The 13,002-nt window shown below is 42.8% G+C and overlaps 1 protein-coding gene across 1 annotated transcript in view; it reads left to right on the top strand.

The window, feature by feature from the left end:
* Positions 1-9,360, top strand: part of LOC139764380 (uncharacterized) — a 77,317-nt gene extending 67,957 nt beyond the window's left edge. The window contains exons 3-4 of the mRNA XM_071690943.1: positions 352-418; positions 7,306-9,360. Of these exons, the coding sequence (XP_071547044.1) occupies positions 352-418; positions 7,306-7,893 (655 nt within the window). The 3' untranslated portion in view covers positions 7,894-9,360. The remainder of the gene's footprint in view (positions 1-351; positions 419-7,305) is intronic.
* Positions 9,361-13,002: the final 3,642 nt, after the last annotated feature.

The raw sequence follows: 13,002 nt of genomic DNA, 5'->3' as shown, positions 1-13,002 counted from the left end.
TGAATCTAGTAGTGTCTAACACGCATGTAATCAAATCTTGGATATGGCAGGACATCAAAACTCAGAAGTGAAGGTCACAAACTCCACAACATCGTTAAGTATAAATCTTGTGATGCAACTCTTCGTAAGGCAAGAAGAACCATAATCTGAGTCAAAATGTATGAACAAATTAATCTACACTAAAAGAAATGTGAGTATTACAAACAACATGAATGTTCGTGATTGTGTAAGGTGAATATCTTAGATAACTGAGTTTGTTGAATATATTAGTCAGTAGTCTTGTGGGTTGATAGATAGGCAGGGATGTTATTTTCCTGATATGCTTTAAACTGACACAACTTCCTACTGCAGATATCCGGACCTCAGCGCCAGGGAAGAGATCGCCCTGTGGCTCAATCTGAAGGAGGCTCAAGTCAGGGTGAGTGTCAGGCTCCAACATTTTGTACTGTGAAAAAGGTTTACATTAATTCCTACCGTCGTGAAGTCGAGATGGCTTCCTAGCTGACTTTTATTTTCCACATAAGATTACGATATGTTTACTTTCCTTCTACGGGTCTCTGTGATGCAAAGTAACTTGCAGAGCCTCACGTTTTGTACAAGATATTCTGCACACCCATCTTAAAGCACTCGCACCGCACGCTGCAGAGTGGCACCCAACCCAGCATCTGAGTGTGTGCATCACGAGACCGAACCCTACAGCCACCAGGAACAGTTACCTGGCCCTGCCACTGGCCAAGATGCAATCTGTTGTTATGTACCCTGGCGGCTCTGGTGATACTGGGTGCCTCTCTTGGGTCCAGACTGAGGATGTGAATCAATCTCCCTTCTGCTTAATTAACACAGCCTTCATTTTGGAATCTGGTGCTAGTATACAGATGTTGGTATGCTGGTAAAGTGCTAGTATAAAGGTGCTACTATACTAATGTTGGTATAAAAGGTCTGGTATACTGATGCTAGTATACAAGGTTTGGTATTCTGGTGCTGACATACAGGTGCTGGAATACTGGCGCTGGTATACTGATGCATACTGGTGTTGGTAAACAGGTGCTGGTATACTGGTGTTGGGATACTAGCGCTGGTATAATGGTGTTGGAAAAGCTATCATTGTCACACATGTTACCTTCCTTGCCAAATGCGTTATTTCTGGGTACAAACTATATCTAAGAGTGATAACAGGGAAAATATTGTAGGCGACAGTGTCTTGCTCTGTGTTAAAGCTTTCGACATTGCATGTGATGTTTGTGAACACAAGAGTCGCGAAAAAAAAACACCATATTTTAGTTCCAAAATATTGGTCTTGACAAGTAAACTTGGGATGGTACATTAAATGAAAGCGATATGGACGTATCTCGGGAAAGTTTTAGTAAACGTTCAAAGCAGTGGAGGGAATGTTTGTGCCAACGTGTAGTAGACGGTATGTTTCCAACGAGAAGCCAAAATGGTAGAACGACGGCGTTCACAAGAGTCTGTTGTCTACCAAAGCATCACATGAGAGAGAGAGAGAGAGAGAGAGAGAGAGAGAGAGAGAGAGAGAGAGAGAGAGAGAGAGAGAGAGAGAGAGAACTAAACGACTTAAATCTATTTAGTTAACAAAATAAAAGGTTAGGTTAGGTTGTCCGATACAGGTATTCAACATCATGAAAAGCTTTGATCTCGTTTTAAGGACTTACATAGTGATATATTCCTTTGATTTCACTATTAGTAATGTTTACAAACAAGTAGACAAAAGTTTGACCTCGAATAAGTCGAAATACTTTTTCTTGAGCATGACTGTTAACATGTGGAATGATTTACCAGAGTGACAGTAAGTAGCACCATAGACACGTGTAACCAAAGACCTGATCATGATTTCGCTTCAAATCCACGATTGATATTATTTGCGCCTCCTTACCTACATTAAAAGTTTATATTTTTTTCTATTTTAATATTAGTTCTACTGTCACCACACATATGTATGGTTTTAATATAGTTTCCACTATCACAAGCAGCCTGGAAGGGATCCAGTGGTGTGTGGCTGTAGTCTTCCGTATATTATATAAAAAGTCACATAGTCACTGGGTACAAGTATCATTAGTTCACCTGCGGGTATCGACTGGTTGTGTCATTGCTGATATGTTAACACTGTCAAAGTGACAATTACAAAAAAAAGATAAAAATCTTACCGGAATTCTAGAATTTCCATGGTAAACACCATATGGCAGAGGTTCCACATGTGAACACACTCGGTATGTAACCAGTGTCCAGAGGTGCACATCACTGAATGCTGCGTGTCACCTTAAAAGCATTTAGTACTTTACACAGCTCTAGTAAATTCTTCGAGTAACACATTTCATTAAAGTTTGTGCCAAATAGTTGTTGTCCCCTCCGACGACTTTCATCACAGAAACCCACATCTATAACCATCGACACAACTTGTATCACACTTCGGCCTGTGAACTCCTGATCCAATCACTTTGTGTTATGCTCGACAACCTTACCAGTGTAATCCCAACTCGTGCCACACAACACCCGACTGTACATACATAAGACCTCCAGGAATGAAGTCCAGAGTGAGGCTGGTGAAGACCCGCCCCGCTAACCGTTATGACAAGCCGGACGGCGGCAGACAGCTGCTCAACCAAAGTAACAGGCAGAGTCCAAGCTTGACGAATGAGCACTTCCATCACCATGATCGCAGCTTAAGTATTCATCCATCGCGTGTCTCTCCTAAGCTTAGTAAACAAACGTAAATCATATGGAAAATGGCTGCAAACTGTAAATATTGTCATGTCGTTCTCTAGTTACATCCAATTTATTTATCATACTTTTTTACTCTTTTCTTGTTGAAAATGATCTAATTTCCTATAATTGTACGTTGTCATATAATTCTTGTTATTACTGATTTTTCTGTTCTTCGCTCTGTCTGGTGTTTTCACAAGATATTATACTTAAATTCTCTGTGTTCTCTTACCTGTCATTTCACTATTTGATTTCATTTTTTTTTTTTTTTTGTCGTTTTCATTGTTCTCTAATCCTCATGTTTTATCACGGTTCTCTAGTGCTCTCGCTACTCTTCTCATGTTAAGTTTATTTTTTTTTCGAGTGGTCGTGACTGGTGTTGGTGAGTGTGTTGGGGTGGTCGTGACTGGTGTTGGTGAGTGTGTTGGGGTGGCCAAGTGCTCAGGTCAGTAATGAACAAAACTTCAGGTGTAGCTTTAAAACGAGACAAAGAAGAATCTTATTGATTTAGAGTTGACAAAGGAACACAGAGGGTGATGTGACATGAATCTTTATACAGATTGATGACTGGGACCTAAGACAGGCGTCTTCATGACTGGGACCTAAGACAGGCGTCTTCATGACTGGGACCTAAGACAGGCGTCTTCATGACTGGGACCTAAGACAGGCGTCTTCATGACTGGGACCTAAGACAGGCGTCTTCATGACAGGGACCTAAGACAGGCGTCTTCATGACTGGGACCTAAGACAGGCGTCTTCATGACTGGGACCTAAGACAGGCGTCTTCATGACTGGGACCTAAGACAGGCGTCTTCATGACTGGGACCTAAGACAGGCGTCTTCATGACTGGGACCTAAGACAGGCGTCTTCATGACTGGGACCTAAGACAGGCGTCTTCATGACTGGGACCTAAGACAGGCGTCTTCATGACTGGGACCTAAGACAGGCATCTTCATGACTGGGACCTAAGACAGGCGTCTTCATGACTGGGACCTAAGACAGGCGTCTTCATGACTGGGACCTAAGACAGGCGTCTTCATGACTGGGACCTAAGACAGGCGTCTTCATGACTGGGACCTAAGACAGGCGTCTTCATGACTGGGACCTAAGACAGGCGTCTTCATGACTGGGACCTAAGACAGGCGTCTTGATGACTGGGACCTAAGACAGGCGTCTTCATGACTGGGACCTAAGACAGGGAATGGTTAAATCAGAAGTAGGGGTGTGGTTTATACACGTGCTGGGCAGTGGTTTATACACGTGCCGGGCAGTGGTTTATACAAATGCTAGGGAGTGGTTTATACACATGAAGGGGTGTGGTTTATACACATGCTGGGGTGTGGTTTATACACATGCTGGGGTGTGGTTTATACACATGCTGGGGTGTGGTTTATACACATGCTGGGGTGTGGTTTATACACGTGCTGAGGAGTGGTTTATACACGTGCTGGGGAGTGGTTTATACACATGCTAAGGAGTGGTTTATACACGTGCTGGGGAGTGGTTTATACACGTGCTGGGGTGTGGTTTATACACATGCTGGGATGTGGTTTATACATGTGCTGGGCTGTGGTTTATACACATGCTGGGATGTGGTTTATACACGTGCTGGGGTGTGGTTTATACACGTGCTGGGGTGTGGTTTATACACATGCTGGGGTGTGGTTTATACACGTGCTGGGGTGTGGTTTATACACTTGCTGGGGTATGGTTTATACACATGCTGGGGTGTGGTTTATACACATGCTGGGGTGTGGTTTATACACATGCTGGGCAGTGGTTTATACACATGCTGGGCAGTGGTTTAAACACATGCTAGGCAGTGGTGTATAGACATGCTAGGGAATGGTTGATACACGTGCTAGGGTGTGGTTTATACACTTGTTGGGCAGTGGTTTATACACATGCTGGGGTGTGGTTTATACACATGCTGGGGTGTGGTTTATACACTTGTTGGGCAGTGGTTTATACACATGCTGGGGTGTGGTTTATACACATGCTGGGGTGTGGTTTATACACGTGCTGGGGAGTGGTTTATACACGTGCTGGGGAGTGGTTTATACACATGCTGGGGTGTGGTTTATACACGTGCTGAGGAGTGGTTTATACACATGCTGAGGTGTGGTTTATACATAGGCTGAGGTGTGGTTTATACACGAGCTGGGGTGTGGTTTATACACGTGCTGGAGAGTGGTTTATGCATATGCTGGTGTGTGGTTTATAAACGTGCTGGGGAGTGATTTATACAAATGCTGAGGTGTGGTTTATACACATGCTGGGCACTGGTTTATACACATGCTGGGGTGTGGTTTATAGAGGCTGGAGAGTGGTTTATACACATGCTGGGGTGTGGTTTATACACGTGCTGGGGTGTGGTTTATACACGTGCTGGGGTGTGATTTATACACATGCTGGGGTGTGCTTTATACACGTGCTGGGGTGTGGTTTATACACATGCTGGGGTGTGGTGTATACACGTGCTGGGGTGTGGTTTATACATGTGCTGGGGTGTGGTTTATTCACATACTGGGGTGTGGTTTATACACGTGGTTTATACACATGCTGGGGTGAGGTTTATACACGTGGTTTATACACATGCTGGGGTGTGGTTTATACACGTGCTGGGGTGTGGTTTATACAGAGGCTGGGGAGTGGTTTATACACGTGCTGGGGTGTGATATATACATGTGCTGAGGTGTGGTTTGTACAGGCTGGGGAGTGGTTTATACACGTGGTGGGGTGTGGTTTATACACGTGGTGGGGTGTGGTTTATACACGTGGTGGGGTGTGGTTTATACACGTGGTGGGGTGTGGTTTATACACATGCTGGGGTGTGATTTATACACGTGCTGGGGTGTGGTTTATACACGTGCTGGGGTGTGGTTTGCTTCACGGGAATGTTTTGTGTATCACGTGAGAGGTTCATGTGTTCACCATGAAAGTGTTTGTCTCGTGTGTGGCAGATGTGCGTCTCACTAGACCAGCATATTAAGTGTATTTACATTTAGGATGTCTTAACTTCCTCTAAAGCTTTATGATGAAGTGGATGTAGCGAGTGTGTGACCCAAATGCGATCAGTAGAAATGTGTGTGTCTTGCTAGATTTGTGTATGTGTCTGACTCAAGTGTCAGGTAGGTTCAAGTCTCACTTTATAGGTGTATTGCTAATCAGAGTTGTTCGGATGGCAGGTATGGCTGGTATGTTACCAGACTGGTGCGTAGTGAGGTGTATGGCTGGTATGTTACTGGTGTCTAGTGAGGTGTATGTGTCACGTGAGTGGGATGTATGTTGTAAGAATGGTGCAGTCATCAACAGTAATAGCAGGAACTTTTTTCTTTAAATTTCCGTGTGATCAATAACAAGAACCAGCGCATGAAGCTTTGCCGGAACTTCATAGTCACGTGTTAATGAATGAAAGACCTGTTACCTGAGTCAGTGTTACCAGACTAGTTTATGTTTCACTCTATACTGTGTTGTGTTTCAATGTAGTTAGCACAAGGGTAGATCGAGTACCCCCAGGCTGGCCAATGTCAACTGATGGGGTGCGGACGAGAGTGACTTGTGAGTTAGGGACGAAAGTGACTGTATGAGAAGACCAAAGTTCTTTACTTGGTAGTGATGAGGTCAGTCATCAATCGAGGTTACAATACTTTGTCATTTGGTATTGCACAGGTTTACCTTTCGTTGTCGGAATGGTTTATCATTCCATAACCGAGTGGTTTATGTCTGTGGTACTGGCTCATTATATGTCTGTGGTACTGGTTCATTATCTATCTGTGGTACTGGTTCATTATCTATCTGTGGTACTGGTTCATTATCTATCTGTGGTACTGGTTCATTATCTATCTGTGGTACTGGTTCATTATCTATCTGTGGTACTGATTCATTATCTACGGTCTATCTGATACTTCAAAAGTGGTTTATCTTGAGTAGGTGGAGAATTATGTGGGTTCCGTGCTGTACTCTGACCTCCAAGTACCTCTCATTACGTCAGATTAATTCGGTTTTAAGTTTTTTCTACTTCCCATGATTATGTCTTTTTCTACATTTTCCTTTCATACTTTGTTTTACGTTCATTTTTTTTCACTTGTGGTGTAAAGATTCTTTTCTAATTCTACCGTATGAAGCCAGTGGTTTCTTGTTTCTCGAGTCTGAACTTCGGTTTCTTGAGTGTGTGGGTCGGTTTCTAGAATGTGTAGCAGTGGCTCTCGTAATAATGTCTTCCATCATGACAGGCAAACATTTCTTTTCTGTTTCTTCGTATGTCAGTCTTAGTTTTCCTTCCAACAATCAATACCCTAACCGGGCAGGTCGAAGGCCAGAAGTATCGAGCATGTTGTAAACATGCAGTTTACCTTACCTTTTAGGATTTCGTCAAACGCAGTTGTTTTGAGGGTGTAACTAAGATTCGTTTCTTAATGGTGAAGTAAATATAGGTTTATGAAGTGTGTAGTGAAGATGCGTTTGGTACGTCCCATCGGACTGAAGATGATCAAGGCAGGAGACATACTCCATTTTTTTTCACAGCCTCTTAGTCTGGGAGTTGATGTGTGTGAATTGATCTAGCCTCCCTCTCTCCCCAACAGATCTGGTTCAAGAACCGGCGGGCCAAATGGCGGAAACGTGAGCGCCACGCCATGACTGCGGGGATGCCGGGAGACCTGAAGGGCGGGTGGGGGGCCCAGCTCAATGGCCTAGCTTGGCCCGACGATGGTCTCTACTCTGGCTATTCCTATAACAACTGGGCCAAGGTCACCCCGCCTCCCCTGGGGGCCAAGAGCTTCGCCTGGGGCTTCAACGGCGTCAATATGAATCCCCTCATGAGCCAACAGCCATCCGCCATGTCTCCCATCAATTGCTTCCAGACGCCGACACAGGGTATGGGCGGCTCCGCTAACCTCATGCCTACCACCATGTCCTCCTCCCTGGGTTCCAGTGCTGCCCCCTGCCCCTATCCGGCTCCGACACCTCCCTACGTCTACCGGGACCAGACCTCCTCCATGTCCTCATCCATCGCCTCGCTGCGCCTTAAGGCCAAGTCCCACTCGCCCGCCTTCTCTTACTCCAGTGGCGGGACAGACACAAGGTCGCCCCCCGCCCCGGACAACAATGCCTTCTTTACCACCTCAGCGCCAACAGACAAGTTTTCCTGCATGAATACCGTTATCGCGTAACGCCTGCGACTACAAAAGTAACTGGGCCTCCCGTAGTAAGCTGCCGATGTGAAGACTTCCATGTAAAATACTCCGCGTGTCAGAGGCCCACGGCAGCCTTGTGGGAGCCTCGCAGAATGAGCCGAGACCCGTCATAGTACATCAAAGCTTTCCAATTCTTCCAGTGGTGTGATGTTAGAACACACCCACAACTGTTCTACTTCAATATACATCCTCTGACCGTCTTCTTTATTATTTTGCTTCGAAAAGCATACGTAAGACTGCAACATGTAAACTTCGAAGGACTGTTCCTGCAGTGGAGGGGAGCAACCTCTGGCTTTCTGCTGCTCCCTTCAGGCCAGGGTACACGTGGACCTCTGCTGCCCCTCCCCCCTCAGGCCAGGGGTACATGTGGCCTTCTGCTGCCCCATCTTCCTCGGGTAAGGGGTACACTTTGCCATCTGCTGCCCATTCCTCAAGCCAAGGGTACAATTGGCCATCTGTTGCCCCTTCCTCAGGCCAGGGGTACACGTTGCCCTCTACTGCTCCTAACTTAGGCCAGTGGTACAAGTGGCCTTCTGCTGCCCCTTCTTGAGTCAGGGGTAAACGTGGTCCTCGGCTGCCCCTACTTCAGGCCAGGGGTTAACGTGGTCCTCGGCTGCTCCTATCTCAGGCATGCCCGAACAGAGTCATCGCGTGCAACATCTCATGGTTCATATCATAACCATTTTTCTCAGTTATATTTACCTTCACTGTTGAGGATGAAACATGTCATGAACATGTACAGGATGTAAGAAGGAAAACCTGGCGTTATCTTGAATTTAAGTGTACAGATACCTAGGATTATTATCCATTTCTGTACATAAGACAACCTTACAGACTTTAATATATCTGTCTATATAACAGAAAATATATGTTGATCAATTCACTTTAAATGCCTCTTTTCTATTTGGTTTCCATTAATATTTCTTAATGTAGATATGATTACAAGCTGTACTGGAATATTTCAGGTGAAAACGTGGCTAGGAAGCTAGTGTTGGCCTAGTGTGACCTCGGCCAGGAGAAAATCCATACCCTAGTCATGCCTCTCAAGTCATCATAACCATACGTTAATCTTAACGTGAAACTGATTTATTTTGCACACTTGGAACAATTATTCACAAATAAAGATAAATCTGATACTTTCTCATAAGGTTCATTAACCAAATATAAGGATTTCTTAATTGAAAATCAAGAATTTAGTTTTATCCATAAACGTATTTATACAGGTCATGACAGTAAGTTCGTGCAAATAATGAGAACGGCTTATCTCTAAAGTTCTGAACCAAAAGTTTACTCTGTGTAGCAACTGACGCAAGGTATTGTAAAACATGCTACAATGATCATTATATCTTTTCAATATGCATCATACTAAAAACAATTATTTACTATATATATATATATATATATATATATATATATATATATATATATATATATATATATATATATATAACAACTAGGAAAATGAAGCACGATAAGGTCTCAAGTGCACTTTCGTGTAATAATCACATCGTCAGGGAAGATGGAAGAATGATAAAGAAGACGTAGCACAGTCGGTTGATATACAAGGACGAGACGTAGGTTAGACACCATTGGTAAACAAGCGTAATGCTTGTTTACCAATGGTGTCTAACCTACGTCTCCTCCTTGTATATCAACCGACTGTGCTACGTCTTCTTTATCATTCTTCCATCTTCCCTGACGATGTGATTATTACACGAAAGTGCACTTGGGAACTTATCGTGCTTCATTTTCCCAGTGGTTCTATGCATATACAAGATCACGCGCACCAGTGTCACCTCTTGCAATATATATATATATATATATATATATATATATATATATATATATATATATATATATATATATATATATATATATATATGTGTGTGTGTGTGTGTGTGTGTGTGTGTGTGTGTGTGTGTGTGTGTGGTGTCAGTGTGCAATGTTTTCACAAATATGTACATACAAAATGAAAGGGCCTTTATCATGTGAAAACAAAAAATTAACACTGAGTTAAAGGTTCCCTGGCAAGCCAGGAAGACCAGTTTGTCGTTGGTCAGTACAGAAAAAGGTGTATCGGCAATGATGTCACTTCTCATCTCTATTTAATTACCTGTAATGTGACGATTGTGACGTCACCTTCCGCGCGTGTTTCTTCGTGTGTTCTGACTGTACATTCCATTACCATATCTGATTATTACTCAAGTTGTACATAGTGATGTTTCCTCCACAGCTCTTCAGTGTATAGAAAATTAAATTAGGGATACATTAGATATTTAAATGTCTGTATCGGTATTAGTGTATCAGTTTAATAAAGGTCATAATTTCAGTATGAAGGAATTTTATCTAAACCTATTGTTCGATTAAGGGAAACATGTTAGTGGAAGGATATGTTAGTGGCAGAAAAAACAGGAATAACACAATAAACAACGGTTTATAATGTCTACTGAAGCATGACAACAAAGATGGCAAGCTGACCACATCTAAGATAACAAGAACTGCTTGCAAGAACCATTGTAAACTCTCATATGAGTAAACCAATGTAAACTCTTATGTACGCAAAACATAAAACATAATTGCAAAGGAAACACTCGAATTGTTTAAAGTTACAGGAATGACAAAGAAAACGAGATATAATGATACTGGAACAAACAAGCCTTCAGAGAGCCAGTACCCACAACCAGGAGAACAACACACAACTCACAGAACAGCACAACACACACACACACACACACACACACACACACACATATATATATATATATGTGTGTGTGTGTGTGTGTGTGTGTGTGTGTGTGTGCAGAAACATTACTAGGAAACAGGTGAATGCTGAGCGCTTTCGTATATTACCACATCTTCAGAGAACTAGTTACACTGAGCAACAACATTTTGAATATCAGTCATGTACAAATTAGATCCATTTACAGTCGAAAAGTTTTAGATAGTTCTATCACTGTTCTTGAGTTTATGTTGTATTAGTAAGTCAACCTTGTGTCCGGTGTGAGTGAGGTTAACCGGGAAATGTAAGGTCGAGGTCAGATAGACAGGGTCACGCAAAACCTTATTTCAGCCTCGAAGGAGTGCACCCAGCTGATCCACTGTATGTTAATTACAAAATATGTACGTCGTATTCTGGCCACACCATGGTACATAGGTACTCTAATTTCCTGGATTATTATCAGCAAAATATGTGACATTGCAATACTGTTGGTTATTGCTGGTGGGTAGAGCATTAACTGACAACAGATGAATGGCAGGAGAAGGCGGCAAAGGTGAATATTTGCAGCCGATGTCCGGATTTACCTCCTCTTTCTCTACCCGCTGCACTATGTTCCATACACCCATAATAGTATGTAAGCTGCACTACATCTCTCTCTCTCTCTCTCTCTCTCTCTCTCTCTCTCTCTCTCTCTCTCTCTCTCTCTCTCTCTCTCTCTCTCTCTCTCTCCGGGGTGTTAGAGCTACATTGTAAATTAACAAAAATAGTTGTCTGCTACAGTATTTATTCTCTGAAACTTAGAACCGAGTCAATTAACCGCATTCGTCATTACTGCCTGCATATTTGGCCATTCAAATAAAACAGACAACTGTTTCCTATGAGTATCACACTGTCCACGAAATCGGACGCACTGTGGAGCGTTAGGCTGCCAGGACACGATAATGAAACCTTGCAGACTCGTGCGCCGCGACTATAGTAGTTGATGTAACTTTATATGGGACTAGTAGGTTAGGTAATGTTACGTGTGGCTGGTAGGTGATGTAACGTTACATGGGTCTGGTTGCTGATGTAACGTTACATGGGGCTGGTAGGTAATGTAACGTTACTAGGGGCTGACAGCTGACATAACCTCACATGAACCAAGACACCAGCAAGTATAACTTCACGTAACACAGAATCTCACTTAGGAATAATGATTTATCACAACATCTTGTTGGAGTATATGTTGGTAATATGTAAGGTAATGGGTGATTATGATGCAAACAGAACATGAATTATAATTATAGAGCAACATCTGTCTTATGTACAGTACGACCAACATCTATCTCAAGTATAGTATGATCAACATGTCATGCAAGGTATGACCAACATCTGTCTCATGTACAGTATGACCAACATGTCTCATGTACAGTACGACCAACATGTCTCATGTACAGCACGACCAACATCTGTATCATGTACAGTAAGACCGACGTCTGTCACATGTACAGTATGATCAACATGTACGGTATGACAAACATGTCTCATGCGCAGTACGACCAAAATCTGTCTCATGTACAATACGACCAACATCTGTCACATGTACAGTATGATCAACATGTCGTGTACGGTATGACCTACATGTCATGTACAGTATAACTAACGTCTGTCATGTATAGTATGAGCAATATCTGTCTCATATACAGCATGATCAACATCTGCCATGTATAGTATAACCAATATCTGTCATGTACAATGTGACCAACATGTCTCATGTACAGTAAGAGCAACATCTGTCATGTACAGTATGACCAACATCTGTCATGTACAGTATGACCAACATCTGTCATGTACAGTATGACCAACATCTGTCATGTGCAGTATGACCAACATCTGTCATGTGCAGTATGACCAACATCTGTCATGTGCAGTATGATCAACATCTGTCATGTGCAGTATGACCAACATCTGTCATGTGCAGTATGACCAACATCTGTCATGTGCAGTATGATCAACATCTGTCATGTGCAGTATGACCAACATCTGTCATGTGCAGTATGACCAACATCTGTCATGTACAGTATGACCAACATCTGTCATGTACAGTATGACCAACATCTGTCATGTACAGTATGACCAACATCTGTCATGTGCAGTATGACCAACATCTGTCATGTGCAGTATGATCAACATCTGTCATGTGCAGTATGACCAACATTTGTCATGTGCAGTATGACCAACATCTGTCATGTACAGTATGACCAACATCTGTCATGTGCAGTATGACCAACATCTGTCATGTACAGTATGACCAACATCTGTCATGTACAGTATGACCAACATCTGTCATGTACAGTATGACCAACATCTGTCATGTGCAGTATGAC

The sequence above is a fragment of the Panulirus ornatus genome, chromosome 49 (genome assembly GCF_036320965.1).
Source record: "Panulirus ornatus isolate Po-2019 chromosome 49, ASM3632096v1, whole genome shotgun sequence".
In the NCBI taxonomy this organism is placed as follows: Eukaryota; Metazoa; Arthropoda; class Malacostraca; order Decapoda; family Palinuridae; genus Panulirus; species Panulirus ornatus.
This window is presented reverse-complemented; position numbering and strand designations above follow the sequence as displayed.